At 30.7% G+C, this 25198-nt stretch overlaps 1 protein-coding gene across 1 annotated transcript in view; it reads right to left on the bottom strand.

Moving 5' to 3' along the window:
• LOC142238925 (dynein beta chain, ciliary) overlaps positions 1-25198 on the bottom strand; it is a 243383-nt gene that overhangs the window by 78601 nt on the left and 139584 nt on the right. Inside the window, exon 18 of the mRNA XM_075310695.1 lies at positions 21880-21909. Coding sequence (XP_075166810.1) covers positions 21880-21909 — 30 coding nt within the window. The remainder of the gene's footprint in view (positions 1-21879; positions 21910-25198) is intronic.

Here is a 25198-nt window from a genome sequence, read left to right as displayed (position 1 = left end):
AGAACAACTCCCAATTTTTTGCTGGGAAAAGTGTGGAACTACACTACGGGAAATGGATCAATCACAGAATTGGTACATGACTAGTCCCTGGTGTGTATGGACCAGTCCCAGTTCTGATCAAAACGTATGGAAAGGACCGTCCACTTTAACATGGGTTTGTCATTGACGGAGCAAACTTACATTTTAGGACGCGTCTTGGACTCATCCCAAAGGACACGTCCTGGGATAATTTAGAAGGAGCAACCCATAAACAGGTCCTCAGGAACCAGTCTCGGACAAACTCATAGATATCTCTTTCAATTTGGGCTCCTAATCGAACCCGAAATGAAAAAAAAAAACAAAATGTTATTCTGATAATTTTATTTCACTAAATGTGAAAATTGCAACTAACTGGAGCACAGGTACCAGTTCTGTGATAGGTCCGTCAGTGGCAATTTGCACCAAATTCCCGTAGGGTACTTTTAGTTGCTTTATTATAAATTGATTGTCAAGTTATTTTGATGTCTATTTCTTTATTCAATTTTATGAAATAAAACATTAGTTGAACCTATAAGTTCAGTCTATAAAGTTTTAGCTAGGGGGGCTATAGCCCCCCCCTAGGAAAATTGTCTAGCTACGCTAATGTGTAATTCGATTGTGGATGACAGTCTTCAGTAGAAGTTTCTACGCAATCCATGGTGGAGGGTACATAAGCTTCGGCCTGGCCAAACTTACGGCCGTATATACTTGTTGTGATTAATTTTTGTTTCAATTAAACAATTTGTTGAGTCAATTAAATGTTTAATTAAATATTTTTTAAAATTCAATTAAGACTTTACAGATTTCTTTTATCGAAGTTTCATTTTCGTTTTGCAGAATATTCGGAATCGTAATTCGCAAAAACTTCCTTAACCCTGAAACTTATAAGCATAAATCTTGGTAATATAGTTGTATTTAATGAGAAGTTCAAATTACAATTATATTAAATGCCCTGAGTATCTCGAGTTTTTCGTTATAAGAAAAATAAATTCTTGGGATTTGCGATGCCGAATATCGGAACATGGGGAATAATAAAACTATTCATGTAGAAAAAAATGTCAGTATAAAAATCCAAATCATAATAGGTCCAAGTAAAAAATAAAATTAAAAACAAGTAAGTAAAGTAGAAAGTCGGGCGGGGCCGACTATATCATACCCTAAACCACCTTTACTGAATTAGTAATCATAAGCATTTGTAGGGTAATATTGATTTAAATTAAAAGCTATTTGATATTACACCTACGGGGTTAGTATGCCACTAATATAGAGCTCATTATTAAGAAAGAGAAAATCGTCCAATTAGTGTGGGTAATAAATCCAAATTTGTAAAAATCTTATGTAAGAGCTACAAGTACGTATAAATACGATCGGCTAGTACAATAAAATTTGAAATTTGAGTAACATTGGTTAATAAATAAAAGTATTATGGTCAAATTTGGGAAAATCGAGCGATGCATATATATGGAAGCTATATGTAAATCTGAACCAATTTGCATAATATTTTGCGGGTTTGACTAATACCACAAAAGGTTACCTTGTGCAAAATTTGAGTAAAATCAGTTAAGAAATGAGGCCTCTATGGTCAAACATAAGGTTATTAGGGGCAAAATTTTCAAAATCGGGCGATACATATATGGGAGCTATATCTACATCTGAACCGATTTCAATGAAATTTTGCACATACCGTTAGTACTATAGGGGACTGGATGTAGCCAACTTTGAGTAAGATCGGTTAATAAATAAGGGTTCTATGGCCAAATTGGGAAAAACGGGCTATACATATATATGGAAGCTATATCTAAATCTGAACCGATTTCGATGATTTTTTGCACATATTGTTAGTGCTATAGAAGATTACATTTAGCCAACTTTGAGTAAGATCGGTTGATAAATAAGGGTTTTATGGCCAAATTTAGAAAAATCGGGCGGTATATATATATATGGGAGCTATAGCTAAATCTGAAGCGATTTCGATGGTTTTTTGCACATATAGTTAGTGCAATGGAAGATAATATTTAGCCAACTTTGAGTAAAAATGGATTGGTTGATAAATAAGGGGTTTGTGGCCAAATTTGGGAAAATCGGGCGATGCATATATATGGGAGCTATATCTAAATCTGAACCGATTTGGATGAAATTTTGCAGACTTGAAGGGCGGTGAAAAAGATTACATTTTGCCAAATTTGGTGACGATCCGTTTGAAAAAAAGCTCAACGTGACCCCATTTGTCGAAATCGGGCGATACATATATATGGGAGCTATATCTAAATTTTATCCGATTTCTTCCAAATTCAATAGCGTTCGTCCCTGTGCCTAAAAAACTCCCTGTACCAAATTTCATCAAAATCGGTTAATAATTGCGACCGGAATCCTGTGAACAACAAATACATGGACAGACGGACGGACGGACGGACACCAAGCGCTAGATCGACTCAGGAGGTGATTCTGAGTCGATCAGTATATATTTTATGGGGTCTAAAATCAATATTTCTGGTAGGCAAATTTTTTGGCAGATCAAACTTATTATACCACTATGTGGTTTAGGGTATAAAAAATTCTAGCCAAAAATGCTCACAAAAAAAAAAACATTTTACTTGAATCCAATCCATTTTGACATTAGCTTTAAACCTAGGATCAATAATTTTTTGGATATAATAATAAAGCTAATCACGTACAAGTCAGTTTAAAAATCCAAATTATAGCAGACAAAAAACAAGTATATACGGCCGTAAGTTCGGCCAGGCCGAATCTTATGTACCCTCCACCATGGATTGCGAAGAAACTTCTACGAAAGACTGTCATCCACAAATTTCAACTCACAACTCCAAAACCAAATCTCGGGATCGGTTTATATGTGGGCTATAAATGATTATGGACTGATATGGACCACTTTTGGCATAGTTGTTAAATATCATATACTACCACCACGTACCAAATTTCAACCAGATCGGATGAATTTTGCTTCTCCAAAAGGCACCGGAGGTCAAATCTGGCGATCGGTTTATATGGGGCCTATATAATTATGGACCGATATCGACCAATTTTTGCATGGGTGTTTGAGGCCATATATTAATATCACGTACCAAATTTCAACTGAATAAGATGAATTTTGGTCTTCCAAGAGGCTCCGGAGGTCAAATCTGGTGATCGGTTTATATGGGGGCTATATATAATTATGGACCGATATGGACCAATTTTTGCATGGTCATTGGAGACCATATACTAACATCATGTACCAAATTTCAGCCGGATCGTATGAAATTTGTTTCTCTTAGAGGCTCTGCAAGCCAAATCGGGGGATCGGTTTATATGGGGGCTATATATAATTATGGACCGATGTGGACCAATTTGTGCATGGTTGTTAGAGACCATATACTAACACCATGTACCGAATTTCAGCCGGATCGGATGAAATTTGCTTCTCTTAGAGACCACGCAAGCCAAATCGGGGGATCGGTTTATATGGGAGCTATATATAATTATGGACCGATGTGAACCAATTTTTGCGTGGTTCTTAGAGACCGTATACTAACACCATGAAATTTGCTTCTCTTAGAGGCCTTGCAAGCCAAATTTGGGGGTCCGTTTATATGGGGGCTATACGTAAAAGTGGACCGATATGGCCCATTTGCAATACCATTCGACCTACACCAATAACAACTACTTGTGCCCATAAGCGTAGGAAGGCCTCTGGGGAGGGGGCTTAGACCCCCCCCAGAAAAATTTTAGCCCCCCCCAGAATTTGAAACACTATTTATAATTTTCCATTTTCCAATAACTGTCAATTGTGTTTTTTAATTTTTATATAAATTAAACAAGTATATACAATCGCACAAAGTTCCGCTAAAGACTTTCATGAACAATCGAATTACTTGGGTTGTGGTATCAGTTGCCGATGGTAATGTTTGAAGCCAGATATTTATGAAATAAAGCTGTGGTTGAACTTATGATTGATTTAGTTTAGTCAATTTAATTGAAAAAATAGTAATTGATATTAAAACTATTCTTTCATAAATTAATATCTGAGAAAAAGCGTTGCCAAAAAAGTAGTGAAAATGTTCTTTTTGGGTCTAGAAGTGGTGCAAAATTGGCGGAGAAGCAATGAATGTAATATGAGCTTGTCATAGGACAAATGTCCACCGTTTCAACAGCCGATGCAATGAATTTGCATCACTTCTTAAGGTGAGATCCGAATTCAGTGTTTTGAATGTGAATTAAAAAATTTTGTGATATTTTCCCAAATAAATAAATTTTATATTGTTTTTATGATTTTTAATGCATTCTGACGCTAGCTTGAAACGTTTTTCCTCGAATAATTTCCAAAATTATTGATTTTTCTATAATGGATTTAGCAGTTTTGTGGCAAAATTTGAATAATTTGTACCAATTTATTTATTCTTACTCTTTTTTTAAACTATTTGAAAAAAAAAGAAAACAAAAAATTACACATTAAAATATGAAAAAAAATGAAGTAAAAAAACTTCCTGTGTAGTTAAAATAATTGAGGATGTACTTTTTTTTTGGAAGTACTTTTAAAGTTGTGCCTTTAGAACAACTCACAATTATTTTGCTGGGAAAAGTGTGGAACTATTTTAGTTGCGAGTTATTTTGATGTCTAATTTTTTATTCAATTTTATGAAATAAAACATTAATTAAACCTATAAGTTCAGACTATAACTTTTTAGCTAGGGGGGCTATAGCCCCCCCTAGGATAATTGTCTAGCTACGCTAATGCTTGTGCCAAGTTTCAAGTCGATAGCTTGTTTCGTTCGGAAGTTAGCGTGATTTCAACAGACGGACGGACGGACGGACGGACGGACGGACGGACGGACGGACGGACGGACATGCTCAGATCGACTCAGAATTTCGCCACGACCCAGAATATATATACTTTATGGGGTCTTAGAGCAATATTTCGATGTGTTACAAACGGAATGACAAAGTTAATATACCCCCCATCCTATGGTGGAGGGTATAAAAAACTCGGTTCAGGCTACATCAGGCAGATAAAAAAATGGTAAAATGATAAAAAATGGTGATGTCTAGAAGGTCAGGAAGTCGAATCTGGTTTATATGGGGACTATCAGCTTATATGGGATTTATTTATATGGGGACTATACCGAATTTCAAGGAAATTGGAAAAAAAAAATTTAGAACCCAAAGACAAAAATTGGAAGAATGGTGTTTATGAGGACTATACAAGAAAATGGATTAATATAAGAAATTTTGCTCCTCCAAGAGGATCCGCCGGTCAAATTTGCTTCTCTTAGAGGCTTCGCAAACCAAATAAGGGGATCGGTTTATATGGGGGCTATATATAATTATGAATCGATGTGGACCAATTTTTGCATGGTTGTTAGAAACCATATATCAACATCATGTACCAAATTTCAGCCGGATCGGATAAAATTTGTTTCTCTTTGAGACTCCGCAACCCAAATCTGGGGATCGGTTTATAGGGAGGCTATATATAATTATGGACCGATGTAGACCAATTTTTGCAGTTGAAATTTGGTACATTGTGCTAGTATATGGCCGTTAACAACCATGCCAAACTAGTTCCATATCGGTCTATAGTTATATATAAATCGATTCCCAATCACACAAAAATTGGTCCATATCAAGTTCATAGTTGTATATAGCCCCCATATAAGAGACCCCCATATTTCAATTCTGACTCTCTACCACGTATGGACTATGGACTGAATATGGAATGATTAGTTATTGTTGAAATTGAACCAAAATAGAGTGTGTAAAAATTTATGATGTTTGCTTGGACGACATTATAATTTCATTTATAAATAAATAAAATCTAATAAATAAAGTTAATTTTTGGTTTTCTTTTTTTTTTTTGACGATGAAAAAAGTTTTTTCATATATATCAAAACATTTTAGGTGGTGACCATGCTCTTTTAACTGGAAGAAAACCATGTTTGACGAATACCATAACATTTTTGATCGTGACCATTGTCTTTTGACTCAAACAAAATTCTTTTTATCAATATAACAACATTTTAGATGAGAGCAATTTTATTTTTCTTAGAACCATGTTCACTGAACCAACATGGTTGCAGGTGAAAATGCTACATGGTCACCGCAAAAATAGCTCCTATCATATTATTTTGCTCTTCGAATATGATTGTGACAATCATTTTTCTTCTCTGCGTGTAGTTAAAATAAAGAACATATTTGAGAGGACATTTTTGGAAGTGCTTTTAAAGGTGTGCCTTTACAACAACTTCCAAATTTTTTTGTTGGTATCAATGTGTCAGATCAGGAACTATTCAATTGACCAGTAACAAATTTGTACTTAAAATGAAAAAAACTGTCTAATTTACATTTCAGTATTGTGATATATCTTGTATAGATACCACTTTATCTACTCTTTGTATTTAGTTCATCATTTGTCCACATGTGGTGTAGAACATACTATCATAATTCGCCTTTATTATGACAGTGATAAATACTTCTTGGAAATTGTTAACCAATATTTCATGTTTACCCTTTTTCTTGTGGGAAATTGACTCAATAATTTGATTTGCCCCAAAAATATTATCAATCTTTTTTAATGACCTACTATCCCTAGGACATAAACAATACGCCTTATGGTCAAGTCAGAAAAACCTCCAACCTAATATATTATATTTACAACATAGCTTTTGGGAAGACATATCCATGTATATGGGCATATCTGTATGTGTGAATTATGGCTTTATCTATGCATACAGCAACCAATACAAATAATTTAATTCTATTTAATTTACATGAAATAAATATGGGTCATAAATAAATCATTAATGCTACCATAAGTCACAATAACGACAAGGACATAACTACGCTCAATGTCCTTCTATTGTTCCCGGTGTCTGCATATCCATAACACTTGGGAAGTCTTTCTGATATTTTAGTATGCCTTTGATGCATTTTGAAGTACTTTTTTTTTAAGGGTAGTGACGTGAACCTACATGTCTTGGTATCACCCCATGTGTGAGCATGTATATTTTTTTAAGGATTTTTTTTTATTTCTTGTCATCATACTTTTATGATCTATGTTGGCTGGGCCTAAGTAAATTGTCCTTAGTACTGATTAGGTTTCACATAGAAAGTGATACAATGGGTTACAAATATTTGTGGTGCAATTTGCAAAGTATTTTCTTGGCTTTTGTTCGCAAATTGGTACGCTTTAGTCCCCTAAAATCTTAAATTTAAATTAAAATTTCTAACAAAAATCCCCAATAAATCACAAAAATAAGTAAATCGTGTTTTTAACACTTTATTTTAAAGACTTTTTTACATGAAACATAGCATAAATTCCACATGAAGATGAGTCTGAATGTGGAAATTTAAGTTGTCGTCAACATGATTTTTATACCCTTCACCACTACTGTGGTACAGGGTATAATAAGTTTGTGCATTTGTATGTAACGCCAAGAAATAGTGGTCATAGACCCATCTTTTAGTATACCGATCGGCTTAGAATTAAATTCTGAATCGATTTAGCGATGTCCGTCTGTCTGTCTGTCCGTCTGTCTGTATATGTAATTTTGTGCACAAAGTACAGCTCGCAATTTAAGTCCGATCGTCCTCAAATTTGGCACAGGGCTGTTTCTTGGGATAGAGACAATCGCTATTGGTTTTGGAAAAAATCGGATCAGATTTAGATATAGCTGCCACATATATTTATCCCCGATTTGGTCATAGTTAGCGTGTTTATGAACCGATTTTCTTGAAATATCGTACGTCCAAATATTTTATGAGTCTCGAAAATCTTGCAAAATATCAGCCAAATCCGTTCAGATTTAGATATAGCTCCCATATATATCTTTCGTCCGATGTAGACTCATATGACCACAAAAGCCAAAGTTTACTACCGATCTTCGTGAAATTTTGCACAGAGGGTAGAACTGACATTCTACCAATGCTTGGTAAATTTGATTGAAATCGGTTCAAATTTAGATATAGCTCCCATATATATCTTTCGTCCGATTTGAACTTATATGGCCACAAAAGCCAGAGTTTTGGCGTGATTTCCTTAAAATTTTGCACAAGGGGTACATTTAATAGTATTGTTAAGTTTGTCAAATTTTGTTAAAATCGGCTCAGATTTAGATATAGCTCACATATATATCTTTCGCCCGATTTGGACTTATATGGTCTCAAAAGCCAGAGTTTTGCCCTGAATTACTTCAAATTTTGCACAAGCGGTACTTTTAACGATACTATTGTATGTGCCAAATATGGTCAAAATTGATTCAGATTTAGATATAGCTCCCATGTATATCTTTCGTCCGATTTGAACTTATATGACCTCAAAATCCAGGGTTTTGCCGTGATTTGCTTCAAATTTCGCACAAGGAGTACGTTTAGTAGTATCGGTAATTGTGCCAAATTTGGTTGAAATTGGTTCAGATTTAGATATGGCTCCCATATATATCTTCCGTCCGATTTGCACTCATATGACCAGGGGGGCCAAAGTTATGCTCCCATTTACGTGAAATTTCGTATAGATAGCAGAATTATTATTCCAACTATACATGTCAAATTTAGTCAAAATCGGTTCAGATTATATATAGCTCCCATATATACGTACACCAGAGTTGGGCACATATGGTAGACTGTTACACATTTTAGACCCATTTTCAATGGAAGATTCCTCCAATTAACTGGATAGCGTTAGCGGATTTAAATTTTAATTCTAGAGATTTTGTAGAAGTAAAAAAATTGTCTCCTTTATATAGCTTCCAGCAAATGTGAAGTAGTTGAGATGGTAACACAAATTTTGGCCTACATAGGGGTGAAGGGTATAATATAGTCGGTCCCGCCCGACTTTAGACTTTACTTACTTGTTGAAGACTCTAATAGTACATGAAGATAAAAGCTGAAAAAACGAATAAAGTAAAATTTGTCTCCTGGTATCAAATACGCAAAACTTAAATTTAAAAGAGAATTATGTCTTAAATTTATCCTTACATCAATTCTTCGCTTCTTTGGCTCGGAATCAATACCAAAATCATTAGTGTAAAGACAAAATCTCAGGAACAAAGCATGCTTTTTTGCAGTGTATGTTTAGCTCAATGACAATGGACCTCATTTTCAATGGCATTTCACATTGCAGCTAATCACTTTAAAGAATCTTTGACACACTCAGAAATGTCACCAGGATTACTGAGGGGGAATAATTCACCTCGGAAAAACTTTTTGGCGTTTGCTTGAAATTGGGTTTGAATTAGATGTGTGCGCCTGTGTAATATAAAGGGTGATTTGTTAAGAGCTTGATAACTTTTTTTTAAAAAAAAAAACGCATAAAATTTGCAAAATCTCATCGGTTCTTTTTTTGAAACGTTAGATTGGTCCATGACATTTACTTTTTGAAGATAATTTCATTTAAATGTTGACCGCGGCTGCGTCTTAGGTGGTCCATTCGGAAAGTCCAATTTTGGGCAACTTTTTCGAGCATTTCGGCCGGAATAGCCCGAATTTCTTCGGAAATGTTGTCTTCCAAAGCTGGAATAGTTGCTGGCTTATTTCTGTAGACTTTAGACTTGACGTAGCCCCACAAAAAATAGTCTAAAGGCGTCAAATCGCATGATCTTGGTGGCCAACTTACCGGTCCATTTCTTGAGATGAATTGTTCTCCGAAGTTTTCCCTCAAAATGGCCATCGAATCGCGAGCTGTGTGGCATGTAGCGCTATCTTGTTGAAACCACATGTCAACCAAGTTCAGTTCTTCCATTTTTGGCAACAAAAAGTTTGTTAGCATCGAACGATAGCGATCGCCATTCACCGTAACGTTGCGTCCAACAGCATCTTTGAAAAAATACGGTCCAATGATTCCACCAGCGTACAAACCACACCAAACAGTGCATTTTTCGGGATGCATGGGCAGTTCTTGAACGGCTTCTGGTTGCTCTTCACTCCAAATGCGGCAATTTTGCTTATTTACGTAGCCATTCAACCAGAAATGAGCCTCATCGCTGAACAAAATTTGTCGATAAAAAAGCGGATTTTCTGCCAACTTTTCTAGGGCCCATTCACTGAAAATTCGACGTTGTGGCAGATCGTTCGGCTTCAGTTCTTGCACGAGCTGTATTTTATACGGTTTTACACCAAGATCTTTGCGTAAAATCTTCCATGTGGTCGAATAACACAAACCCAATTGCTGCGAACGGCGACGAATCGACATTTCACGGTCTTCAGCAACACTCTCAGAAACAGACGCAATATTCTCTTCTGTACGCACTGTACGCATTCGTGTGGTTGGTTTAATGTCCAATAAAGTAAACTGAGTGCGAAACTTGGTCACAATCGCATTAATTGTTTGCTCACTTGGTCGATTATGTAGACCATAAATCGGACGTAAAGCGCGAAACACATTTCGAACCGAACACTGATTTTGGTAATAAAATTCAATGATTTGCAAGCGTTGCTCGTTAGTAAGTCTATTCATGATGAAATGTCAAAGCATACTGAGCATCTTTCTCTTTGACACCATGTCTGAAATCCCAAGTGATCTGTCAAATACTAATGCATGAAAATCCTAACCTCAAAAGAATCACCCTTTATTACTCATGCTCACGCATACTCACGACGCAAAAATCTTACTCACACTCGATATTGTTTGGTAGGACTCACGCACACTCACGAAAATAAAATTTATACTCACGCACGATAAATATCGTGACTCACGAAAAATGTCGTGACTAACGAATTATTTTATAAGTAATTTACCTTGAGGATGTGTCTGAATTAGAGGTGTGCACGTGAGTAATATTTTACTCACGCACACTCACGTTGGAAAAATCTTACTTACGCAAACTCTCCTACACTCACGAACGATATTATATGGTAGGATTCACGCACACTCACGAATAGGAAATTTGTACACACGCACACTCACGCACGAAAATGTCGTGACTCACGAAAAATACCGTGACTCACGAATAATTTTATGAGTAATTTACCTTGGGGACGTGTCTGAATACATGAGCAAGATTAAATTCGAGAGCGTTAAACTCTTAAAAAAACCGAAGTGTCACCAAAATTGTAAATGAATTCAACACGTAATCGTTTTATGTCCGTGAGCATATTTTTCCGAAATTGTTTGTTAATCACGCTCACGCATACTCATGCCGTTGCCATTAGTGTGATTCACGACTCACGCGTGAGTGACGAACATTTTCGTGAGTCACGCAAATTTCGTGAGTCACGAAAATTTCGTGTCACGTACACACCTCTAGTTTGAATCTACGACCCTATGTATGCAATGCGGACAAGCTAACCATTGCACCACGGTGTATCCTTGTAATAATTCCTCGCTTCTTTTGTTCCGAATCAATACCATAATAATTAAAGTAGGGACAACATTTTTGGAACAGAATGAGCTTGTTTTCTATGTGGATGCACAGGTTCAAAGATATTTGCCCGTCCAACACAAATATTAATATTTTTGGCGATTTAAGGTAGGAAAATGCTTTATGCGTCTGACAGTGCTCCCACCCGTCAACCGGATTCAATCACAACCGACGATACCGACTAAAAACCCACTCTTCACTCATACTTTTTTCCTCGAGGTATGTTTTTCACCCAAAGTTGATACTTTTGTGCTTTTTTATACATTTCGACTGCCAAAAGCACCGTGACATCACCATGGTACTTTTTCAATTACTCTATGTTATATAGAGTTATTCTTCCCTAAATGTGAACGTTTCTCAGATATCAACTCAACTCTAAAAATTATAAATTGCGGACGTTGAGGAAATAAACATATTCCAAAATGAGGCATAAGCCGGCTATCATGTAAAATCTTTTTTCGGAAGGTTCAAGTGTGGTTCACTTTTGGGTTTAGTGAACTGCCTGAATTTATTCTGAAAATTGGTTGATAGTTTTGCTGTAAGTAGACGATGCTGATGAGGAATGTGGTAATTCCGAAACGTGCGTCCATCCAACCATCTTGCAGTCTATAGGGCTTTGCCCAAATAAATTTGACAAACATTATTTTCCTCTATTGGTTAAGCTACACTTGTAGTTTAGTCAATGCATGATTTTAAAGCAGAGATCAAAAACAACAACAATGATTAAAGGAAAAAAACCAACAATAACAAAACAAAACAAAAAATAAAATTTTGATAAAATCTTCTATGGAAATAAAATGTTGACAAAATTTTCTATAGAATAAAAATTGGACAAAATTTTCTATGGAAATAAAATTTTGACAAAATTTTCTAGAGAAATAAATTGTTCACAAAATTTTCTATAGAAATAGAAATTTTTTCTATGGGAATAAAATTTTGACACAATTTTCTATGGAAATAAAATTTTGGCAAAATTTTCTATAGAAATAAAATTTTGACAAAATTTTCTATAGAAATAAAATTTTGACAAAATTTTTTATAGAAACAAAATTTGGATAAAATTTTCTATAGAAATAAAATTTTTGCCAAATAAGATTAATTTCAGAAACTCTAAAAAAACTGTCCAAATCGGTCTAGATTTAAATATACGTATACTTTTACAATGGTCTGTAAATTTGATATTACCTAATTTTAGCAACTTTTGTCTTCGAAAATTACATTTTTAGTACTTTTTCGTCAACATCATTTATCATCCCTGTTTCCAGCACGTGACAGCTTTGGCATTACTTCTAGGTTGAACACCAATTGGTACGTAATTATACTAATACTAATACTAATACTAATACTAATACTAATACTAATACTAATACTAATACTAATACTAATACTAATACTAATACTAATACTAATACTAATACTAATACTAATACTAATACTAATACTAATACTAATACTAATACTAATACTAATACTAATACTAATACTAATACTAATACTAATACTAATACTAATACTAATACTAATACTAATACTAATACTAATACTAATACTAATACTAATACTAATACTAATACTAATACTAATACTAATACTAATACTAATACTAATACTAATACTAATACTAATACTAATACTAATACTAATACTAATACTAATACTAATACTAATACTAATACTAATACTAATACTAATACTAATACTAACTAATACTAATACTAATACTAATACTAATACTAATACTAATACTAATACTAATACTAATACTAATACTAATACTAATACTAATACTAATACTAATACTAATACTAATACTAATACTAATACTAATACTAATACTAATACTAATACTAATACTAATACTAATACTAATACTAATACTAATACTAATACTAATACTAATACTAATACTAATACTAATACTAATACTAATACTAATACTAATACTAATACTAATACTAATACTAATACTAATACTAATACTAATACTAATACTAATACTATACTAATACTAATACTAATACTAATACTAATACTAATACTAATACTAATACTAATACTAATACTAATACTAATACTAATACTAATACTAATACTAATACTAATACTAATACTAATACTAATACTAATACTAATACTAATACTAATACTAATACTAATACTAATACTAATACTAATACTAATACTAATACTAATACTAATACTAATACTAATACTAATACTAATACTAATACTAATACTAATACTAATACTAATACTAATACTAATACTAATACTAATACTAATACTAATACTAATACTAATACTAATACTAATACTAATACTAATACTAATACTAATACTAATACTAATACTAATACTAATACTAATACTAATACTAATACTAATACTAATACTAATACTAATACTAATACTAATACTAATACTAATACTAATACTAATACTAATACTAATACTAATACTAATACTAATACTAATACTAATACTAATACTAATACTAATACTAATACTAATACTAATACTAATACTAATACTAATACTAATACTAATACTAATACCAATACTAATACTAATACTAATACTAATACTAATACTAATACTAATACTAATACTAATACTAATACTAATACTAATACTAATACTAATACTAATACTAATACTAATACTAATACTAATACTAATACTAATACTAATACTAATACTAATACTAATACTAATACTAATACTAATACTAATACTAATACTAATACTAATACTAATACTAATACTAATACTAATACTAATACTAATACTAATACTAATACTAATACTAATACTAATACTAATACTAATACTAATACTAATACTAATACTAATACTAATACTAATACTAATACTAATGAACCTGGGCTTGCTGGCATTATAATAGAACGCCTTAGCACACTCAGACACAAAAGCCATTGAATGCGAAGCTTCGAAACCTCAATTAAAATTTTTGTGATGTGACACCAATACATAACATTCCAACTACTTCTGGAGATGCTCTTTATTAGTGTGAATAAAAAAATCTCACCAGCGGTAAATTTTTTAGCAAATATTTTTTCAAAAAATAGTTTTGTTTTGTTGTCAAAAAGGGCTTCCAAAAAAGTAATTTGGATTCCCAATTTGTGACCTGGAAGTAGAGGTGTGCACGTGACACGAAATTGTCGTGACTCACGAAAATTTTCGTGATTCGTGCGTGAGTCGTGAGTCACGTCATGACAACAGCGTGAGTGTGCGTGAGCGTGATTAACAAACCAAAATGTCGTGCGTGAGCGTGAGTCACGAAAATAATATCTTCGTGAGTGTGCGTGAGTAAAGAATTACACTCACGAAAATATTCCTGCTCGCCAACATAAAACGCTTAAGAGTTAAATTCAATTACAATTTTAGTACACCTGGGATGTTAAGAGTTTAATAACACTCTCGATTTTAATAATGCTCATGTTTTCAGACACTTCGGTAAGGTAAATTAATCATAAAATTATTAGTGATTCACGCTATTTTTCGTGAGTCACGGTATTTTTCGTGAGTCACGACGTTTTCGTGCGTGAGTGTGCGTGAGTACAAATTTTGTTTTCGTGAGTGTGCGTGAGCGTGAGTCCTACCAAAAAATATCGTGCGTGAGTATGATTTTTCAGTCGTGAGTGTGTGTGAGCGTGAGTAAACTATTACTCACGTGCACACCACTACCTGGAAGTAGTGAAAACTTATCTCCAAGAACTCAAGTACACCCAAAAGTGAAACGGCACAGGTTCAAATACCAGCTGGGATGAAATTTAATTTTTTTATTATCATTTTTTTTTTAACTTTTTATTATTGATTTTCTATTTTCTTTTTTTTGTAAAATTTAATTGTCCAAAACTTAAATTTTATTTAAAATATTGTAATTGGGTACTTTATAATACTTGTCCAAAAGGACTGCATCGGAAGTGGCAAAAAAAAAAACTATGGGGGATCCCGCGATGGGCTTTAAAAGAAATGCTTTTGGGCTTGTTCAAAAGATCAGAATCGGAAATTGAAAAAAAAAAATCGCTGGCGGATTCCGAGATGCGCTTTAAAAGAAATTTTTGTGGAACAACTTCCAATTTGTTTTGCTGGGTCAATTTTATTTTGTTATTTTCGGCGTATATTTTTGTAAATGAGCTTTCAAGGAAGTAAAAAAAGTCAACTGAATTTTTTTTGTAATTTTAGTTTCATTGTTTTTTACTTTTTAATTGATTTTTATATTTTTTGCCTTCCAAAATTTTAATTTTTACTTTAGAACTTAATCGGGAGAAAAATTGCTCTTAGAAAAAATGTTTGTGGAACAACTTCCAAGTTTTTTTGCCGGCTTATAAGATCATGTTGTAGTAACGTGATAGCAACTTCTACAGCTTTATGCGTCGTCCACACTATAAGTTTATCCGGACAGCGTGGCCAATCGATACGAATTTTCGGCGATGTATGTGTTATCGATCACATTAACAAGCAGCAGTATGCCGTCGTACTTAGTATGTTAGTGTGACCAACATATGGGATATTTTCGGCATGAGCACTGTCGTCCTGATAAACTTATAGTCTGGACGGTGCATTATTATCGTCCCAGGATTCAAATAGAAAAGATTTTTTTTTTCATTTTCATCATCCACTGTGTTTCGTTTTTTTTCTCTTTATTATTGCAGGTTATTACCCATACGAATGTCGTAAATGAATGAATTCGAACATGCCAAGCATGGAAATGTAAAAATACCATTAAAGAAAGTAAAAGTGGATATTTTGAGTTGCGGTTGAGGTTGCTATCTGTTGCGGATGTAACCACACACACACATACCATAAAGTATCGATGTGCATCGGAAATTACAATTGTTAAAATATCTGTGTGTGTAGGTGGATGGGTGGGATTAATGTAGGTGTATCTGGACGGAATGTTATATGTAGATTGGGTAAAAGGGGATGGACATTCTCAAATAAAATGTCATTATTATTTGTCCATGTTGTGGTTGAAGGTGGCATAAAAGATATCATCAATACAACAAATTGAACAACTTAATACAGCAAAGTCCTTGGGATATATCTTTCACTCTCGTATTGATGTCAAACATAAAATCGATGGAAATTCACTCACACACATGTGCGTGTATCTATTGAATGTGCGTGGCCTGGAATTGAAGTCAAGCTTAATGATTTTTAAAGTATTTTTCCTTAACGGAAATTATGACTGAGTAATTGAAAATATTTCTGTCCTGCCATTTCTTTTGAAATGTCATCGTTTATATGGAGTTTATTGGGGATTTTTTTTGTTAATAGCTATTCGTGTTGTTGTGAATACCATATGAAGTGAAGTAAAATATTTGGTAAAATATAAACGAGAAGAAATGATAGGATGAAGCCATAATACACAGAAAAAAGTAAAACTGATGTTAAATTGAATTAACATTTATTGCAAAAATGTTATTTTGTTTATTATTAAAATTTTGTAAGAAATTTTCCCCATCCTAACTATTTTTTCTTTATTCCAAGTATGTCTCCCAAAATGTATGAATCAAATGGCAGTAAAATTTCAATGACATACAAATTAGTTCAATTCTAACTAAAGCAGAAGTCATTTTTCGTACACTTCTCAAAAATAGTAAGAATGAACTACAGCCTGGTTAAAATAGGATTTTTTTTTCTTTATTTTAAGATCATTTTTTCTTTTCGAGAAAGATGCATTTCGTAAATGGTAATTCAAAATCCAAAAATGTCGGAAAATTTTCGTTAATTTAATGAACCTCATACTTTTCATACGATTCCCCATAAATTTTGTCGAATTTTTTTCTATAGAAAATTTTTTCAAAATTTTATTCCTATAGAAAATTTTGTCAAAATTTTTTTCTTATAGAAAATCTTGTTAAAATTTTATTTCTATAGAAAATTTTGTTAAAATTTTATTCCTATAAAAATTTTTCTTAAAATTTTATTTTTATAGACAATTTTATCAATAGGTTTTTTTCAAAAGAAAATTTTGCCAACATTTAATTTCTATAGAAAATTCTACCTTAATTTTATTTCTATAGAAAATTTTATCAAAATTTTATTTCTATAGAATTTTTTCAAAATTTTATTTCTATAGAAAATTTTATCAAAATTTTATTTCTAGAGAATTTGCTTCAAAATTTTATTTCTATAGACAATTTTCTCTAATTTTTATTTCTATAAATTTTGTCAAATTTTTTTTTCTATAGAAAATTTTGGCAAAATTTTACTTCTATACAAAATTTTGACAATATTTTATTTCTATACCAAATTTTTAGTCAAAATTTTACTTCTATAGATAATTGTATCATAATTTTAGTTTATAGAAAATTCTCTATAAATTTTATTTCTATAGAAAATTTTGTCAAAATTTTTTTATATAGAATATTTTGTCAAAATTTTATTCCTATGGAAAATTTTGTCAAAATTTTATACATATCATAATTTAATTTCTATAGAAAATTCTACCATCATTTTATTTCTATAGAAAATTCTACCAAAATTTTATTTCTATAGAAAAGTTAATCAAAATTTTATTTCTATAGAAAATTTTATCAAAATTTTATTTCTAGAAAATTTGTTTCAAAATTTGATTTCTATAGAATTTTGTTCAAAATTTTATTTCTAGAGAAAATTTTCTCCATTTTTATACCCTGCGCCACACTGTGGAACAGGGTATTATAAGTTAGTGCATATGTTTGTAACACCCAGAAGGAGACGAGATAGACACATGGTGTCTTTGGCAATAATGCTCAGGGTGGGTCCCTGAGTCGATATAACCATGTTCGTCTGTCTGTCCGTCCGTCCGTCTGTTTGTGAACACATTTTTGTGTTCAAAGCCTAGGTCGCAATTTAAGTCCAATCGCCTTCAAATTTGGCACATGTTCCTAATTTGGGTCAGAATAGAACCCAATTGATTTTGGAAGAAATCGGTTCAGATTTAGATATAGCTCCCATATATATCTTTCGCCCGATATGCACTAATATGGACCCAGCAGCCAGAGTTTTATACCGATTTGCTTGAAATTTTGTACACACATAACACCTAGTCGTATAGTCAAATGTGCAAAATTTCATTGAAATCCGTTCAGATTTAGATATAGCTCCCATATATATCTTTCGCCCGATATTGACTTATATGGCCCCAGAAGCCAGATTTTTGGCCCAATTTGGTTGAAATTTTTCACTAGGAGTACAATTAGTAATATAGTTATGTGTGCCAAATTTAATTGAAATCGGTTCAGATTTAGATATAGCTCCCATATATATCTTTCGCCCGATATACAAAATTTGATTGAAATCGGTTCATATTTAGATATAGCTTCCATATATATGTTTTCCTGATTTCGACAAAAATAGTCAAAATACCAACATTTTCCTTGTAAAATCGCCACTGCTTAGTCAAAAAGTTGTAAAAATGACTCTAATTTTCCTAAGCTTCTAATACATATATATCGAGCGATAAATCATAAATAAACAAAGTTTCCTTAAAATTGCTTCAGATTTAAATGTTTCACATATTTTTTTAGTAATATTGTGTTCCACCCTAGTGCATTAGCCGACTTAAATTTTGAGTCTATAGATTTGATAGATATCAAATTCTGTCCAGATCGAGTGATATTTAATTAAATGTATGTATTTGGGACAAACCTTTATATATAGCGCCCAACACATTTGACGGATGTGATATGGTATCGAAAATTTAGATCTACAAAGTGGTGCAGGGTATAATATAGTCGGCCCCGCCCGACTTTAGACTTTCCTTACTTTTTTCCTTTTTACTAACATTATGTTCCACCCTGGTGCATTAGCCGACTTAAATTTTGAGTCTATAGATTTTGTAGAAGTCTATCAAATTCTGTCCAGATCGAGTGATATTTAAAAATATGTATTTGGGGCAAACCTTTATATATAGCCCCCAACACGGATGTGATATGGTATGGAAAATTTAGATCTACAAAGTGGTTCAGGGTATAATATAGTCGGCCCCACCCGGCTTTAGACTTTTCTTACTTGTTTTTACTAAAATTGTTTTCCACCCTAGTGCATTAGCCAACTTAAATTTTGAGTCTATAGATTTTGTAAACGTCTTTTACATTCTGTCCAAATCGAGTGATATTTAAATGTATGTATTTGGGACAAACCTTTATATATAGCCTCAACACATTTGACGGATGTGATATGATATCGAAAATTTCGATCTACAAAGTGGTGCAGGGTATGATATAGTCGGCCCCGCCCGACTTTTGACTTGCCTTACTTGTTTTTTCTATAAATTTTGTCAAATTTTTTTTTCTATAGAAAATTTTGGCAAAATGTTATTTCTATACAAAATTTTGACAATATTTTATTTCTATACCAAATTTTGTCAAAATTCTATTTCTATAGATAATTGTATCATAATTTTAGTTTTATAGAAAATTCTCTATAAATTTTATTTCTATAGAAAATTTTGTCAAAATTTTATTGCTATAGAAAAATTTGTCAAAATTGTATTTCTATAGAAAATTTTGTTAAAATTTTATTTCCAAAGAAAATTGTATCAACATTTTATTTATATGAAATTTTTGTCAAAATTTTATTTCCATAGGAATTGTGTCAAAATTTTAAATAGAAAATTTTGTAAAAATTGTATTTCTGTAGAAAGTTTTGTTAAACTTTTATTTTTTGGAAAATTTTGTTAAAATTTTATTGCTTTAGAAAATTTTGTCAAAATTTTATTCCTATGGAAAATCTTGTCAAAATTTTATACATATCATAATTTAATTTCTATAGAAAATTCTACCAAAATTTTATTTCTATAGACAATTTTATCAAAATTTTATTTCTATAGAAAATTTTGTCAAATTTTTATACATATCATAATTTAATTTCTATAGAAAATTCTATTAAAATTTAATTTCTATAGAAAATTTTATCAAAATTTTATTTCAATAGAATTTTTTCAAAATTTTATTTCTATAGAAAATTTTATCAAAATTTTATTTCTAGAGGATTTGTTTCAAAATTTAATTTCTATAGAATTTTTTTTCAAAATTTTATTTCTATAGAAAAATTTTTTATTGCTATAGAAAAATTTGTCAAAATTTTATTTCTATAGAAAATTTTGTCAAAATTTTATTTCCAAAGAAATTGTGTCAACATTTTAAATAGAAAATTTTGTAAAATTTTTATTTAGAAAATTTTGTTAAAAGTTTTATTTCTATACAAAATTTTATTAAAAATTTATTTGAATAGAAAATTTTGTCAAAATTTAATGTCTATAGAAATTTTTTCAAAATTTTATTTCTATAGAAAATGTTGCCAAACTTTATTTCTATAGAAAATTTTGTCAACATTTAATTTCTGTAGAAAATGTTTTCAAAATTTTCATTATATAGAAAATTTTATCAAAATTTTAATTCTACAGATTTTTTTTTCAAAAATTTATTTCTATAGAAAATGTTGTCAAAATTTTATTTCTATAGAAAATTTTATCAAAATTTTATTTCTATAGAAAACTTTGTCAACATTTAATTTCTATAGAAAATGTTTTCAAAATTTTCATTCTATTGAAAATTTTGTCAAAATTTTATTTCTATAGAAAATTTTGTTAAAATTGTATTTCTATAGCAAATTTTTTTAAAATTTTATTTATACAGCAAATTTTGTTAAAACTTCATTTATATTAAAAATTTTGTCAACATGTTATTTCTATAGAAAATTTTGTCAAAATTTAATGTCTATAGAAATTTTTTCAAAACTTTATTTCTATAGCAAATGTTGTCAAACTTTATTCCTATAGAAATTATCAAAATTTGATTTCTATAGAAAATTTTATCAACATTTTATTTCTATAGAATTTTTTTCAAAATTTTACTTCTATAGAAAATTTTGTTAAAATTTCGTTTCTATAGAAAATTTTGTCAAAATTTTATTTGTATAGAAAATTTTGTCAAAATTTTATTTGTATAGCAAATTTTGTTAAAACTTCATTTCTATATAAAATTTTGTCATAATTTTGGTTTCTTCACCCCACTCTTTTTATCCACCTTTTTTAAATTTGGCAATGCATTGGCAGGATTCTAAAACTGGTCACCGCCAACTTGAGTTTGCACTGCTAAGTTTACAATTTGTGATATGGCTTTGCAAATTGTTTAATATCGTCTAGTACAAACCATAATAGCTTAACAAAAGCACTACAATCATCTCAATTGCTTAGTGATTGCTTTAAACAAAAAGCAAAAAAAAAAAAACACGTGTCTACCCTTTTGACTTGACGGAAGTATCACTCCGTAATAAAATGGATGAGATAGCAATTTTGTTGTGGGTTTAACACCCTTCTATCGTATCACCACCATAATCTTCCTTAAAATTTGCAAGGTTCGTAGCAATTCTAAATAAATTAAAAAGGGTCAAGAGAGCATTTACCCATTCAAATGTGGGCTTTGAAAATTGCGAATTGAGAATGTGTGTTTTCTCGTTGGTAAAGTGAAGGCTATTTCAATTTGCTACTTACCAGGTAATCCAAGGGAAAACGTTTGGCCAACTGGGGAAAAATTGGAAAATTGAATAAAAAAGAAAGAATATTTTGCCATTACACACAATGTATAAAAAAGATAAACATAACAATTGTTTTTGTTGCTGTTGTTTTCTCAATACTTCCGGTATTAACTGTTCTGGTCTGGTGTCCTTAACCCTTACCGGAAATTCCAATTCCAATTATGTTATCATCAAGTATTGTTAATTACCTTTTATTCTTGGGACATTTGTAAAATGACCTTTTGTTTCCCGGTAATTGTTATGGTCCCAAGAGTTCCTTTTGGTTTTCCGGAATTACTCCGAAAGTTCCATTGTTGGCATAGAGATTTAACATCTTCTACTAGCTAGCCAATTTCGCAAGTTGCAAGGTTCTATTAAGATAAGAGTGCTAATGTGTGTTCCATGACGTGTAAACATTCATGTGCGGAGTGACTTCCAAATGGTTATGGTATGGGAGTTGTGGATGTATCTAATTTTTTGGACAAATTTAACCTTTTTTTAATAAATGGATGAATGCTTCAATTTGTTAACTTGTAAGAGGTTTCTATGTGACTCAGGAATATTTCCATGTGAACTATGTTATTGTGATGAGTTCTCGTACCATTGTTCGTTATCGGGATAGTATCAGTGTACCACTGCCTTCAAAAGTGGATGAATTAAAACGCTAACAACACCAGAAATGATCCGAGAGTGAAGGCCACATTTGATCGAAATCCGCGCCACTAACACTAGGTACACAGAAAAAAATTTCACGAAAATTTTTCCAATTAAAATTTTAATTGAGTTTTAAAAAATATTCAATTAAAAATTTAATTGATTCAACATATTTCAAAAAAAATCAATCACAAAAATTAATAGTATCAATTAAGTTTTTAATTAGATCAATTAATGTTTTAATTGACCTTCAATTAATTTTTTAATTGATACTATCATTTCTGTGATTGAAGACATTTCAATTAAAAAATTAATTGGATCAATTAATTTCGTGATTGAACCAGAAAAAAAATTTTTTGTGTGTAGAGAACAAGCTCGTGATTTGAATATATGACGAGAACGGATGCAAGACATATTGAAAAATGAGTTTGAACTAAAGTCACAAAAGATATATATGGGAGCTATATCTCAATCTGAAACGATTTGGCTGATATTTTGCAAACTATTAAGATGTAAATTCGAAGAACATCGGTTCATAAATACGTCAATTATTATTAAATCTGAACCGATTTTTTCAAAAATCAACAGCGATTGACTTTGGCATGAAGAAAGACTCAATGACAAATTTTAGGACGATCAAATTCAAAATGTGAGCTGTACTTTGCATAAAAAATTACATATACAGACAGATAGATGGACGGACGGACAGACCGACATCGCTAAATCGTCTCAGAATTTGATTCTAAGACGATCGGTATACTAAACGATGGGTTTCAGACTGATCCTTCTAGGTGTTACGTACACTGAAAAAATATTTACGAGAATATTAAGCAATCTAAAATTTAGGATGCGCAAAATATTAAAGACAAACTTCTTTAAAACAATGAAATTTTAATTAAAATAAAGTTTATAATCTTTGCTTCACAAATTTTCTCATTAAATTTGGGACATACATCTTGGAAAATTACGTCCCTCCGTTAAAGTCGTATGTCTTTGAGTTAAGGCAAATTTGCCTTAAACACATTTTTGATTTAAAGAAATCCTCCTTAAATGAACTAGAATATTGAATCTTTAGAAGATAAAAACGCTTCAAATATAGAATGAGACTTATTTTGAGGATTTAGCATCTTTGGTTTAACGTTTTTTTGGAATTATTTGTTTAAAATTTCAAATTATAACAGATATTTCAATCTGTTGTAATTTGAAATTTTAAACTGACATTTATTTGTACGTGAATAGCTTAATTATTATACCGCGAAAAGAGAATGAAAATTCCATAAATGAAATCTCTATCCTTATTTTAATTTTATTGATTTAAAGCTCGTTGGCTCGGGATCCTTAAGAGAAGGTCAAAATCTTCGGATCCAAGTAAACTTGTGAAGCAGAAGTGGTGAAGGCTATAAAATGCCCCGTATATATGCTCTTTCGAGTTGGGCAAATATGGGCAGAATTGTGACAAAATTTTCTATAGAAATAAAATTTTGACAAAATTTTCCATAGAAACAGAATTTGCACAACGTTCTACAGAAATATAATTTTGATAAAATTTTATATAGGAATAAAATTTTGACAAAATTTTCTATAGCAATAAAATTTTGACAAAATTTTCTATAGAAATAAAATTTTGAAAAAATTTTCTATAGAAATAAAATTTTGACAAAATTTTCTACCGGAATAAAACTTTGACAAAATATTTCTATAGAAAATAGAATTTTGACAAAATATTTCCAAAGAAAATAGAACTTTGGCAAAATTTTCTATAGAAATAAAATTTTGATAAAGATCTTCTATAGAAATAGAATTTAGGTAAAATTTTCTTTAGAAATAAAACTTTGACAAAATTTTCTATAGAAATAAAATGTTGACAAAATTTTCTATAAAATAAAATTTTGACAAAATTTTCTCTAGAAATAAAAGTTTGACAAAATTTTCTATAGAAATAAATTTTTGACAAAATATTTCTATAGAAAATAGAATTTTGCCAAAATTTTCTACAGAAGTAGAATTTTGGTAAAATTTTCTATAGAAATATAGTTTTGATAAAATTCTCTATAGAAATAAAATTCTAATAAAATTATCTGTAGAAATAAAATTTTGATAAAATTTTCTATTCAAATAAAATTTTGACAAAATTTTCTATAGAAATAAAATTTTGACAAAATTGTCTACAGAAATAGAATTTTGACAAAATTTTCTATAGAAATACAATTTTGACAAAATTTTCTACAGAAATAAAATTTTGACTAAATTTTGTATAGAAATAAAATTTTGACAAAATTTTCTATAGAAAAAAATTTTTGACAAAATTTTCTGTAGAAATAAAATTTTGACAAAATATTTCTATGGAAATATAATTTTGAAAAAATTTTTATTTAGAAATTTTGATTTTATTCGATCTTTCTTTTTTATAGGAATTAAATTTTGACAAGATTTTCTATAGAAATAGAATTTAGACAAAATATTCTATGGAAATAGAATTTTGGTTAAATTTGCTATAGAAATAAAATTTTGACAAAATTTTCTATAGAAATAAAACTTTGACAAAATTTTCTATAGAAATAAAATTATGACAAAATATTTCTATAGAAAATAGAATTTTGCCAAAATTTTCGTTAGAAATAAAATTTAAAAAAATTTTCTAA

This window comes from Haematobia irritans, chromosome 1 (assembly GCF_050003625.1).
Source record: "Haematobia irritans isolate KBUSLIRL chromosome 1, ASM5000362v1, whole genome shotgun sequence".
In the NCBI taxonomy this organism is placed as follows: domain Eukaryota; kingdom Metazoa; phylum Arthropoda; class Insecta; order Diptera; family Muscidae; genus Haematobia; species Haematobia irritans.
The sequence above is the reverse complement of the archived record's forward strand: the minus strand, read 5'-3'. Positions and strand labels throughout refer to the sequence as shown.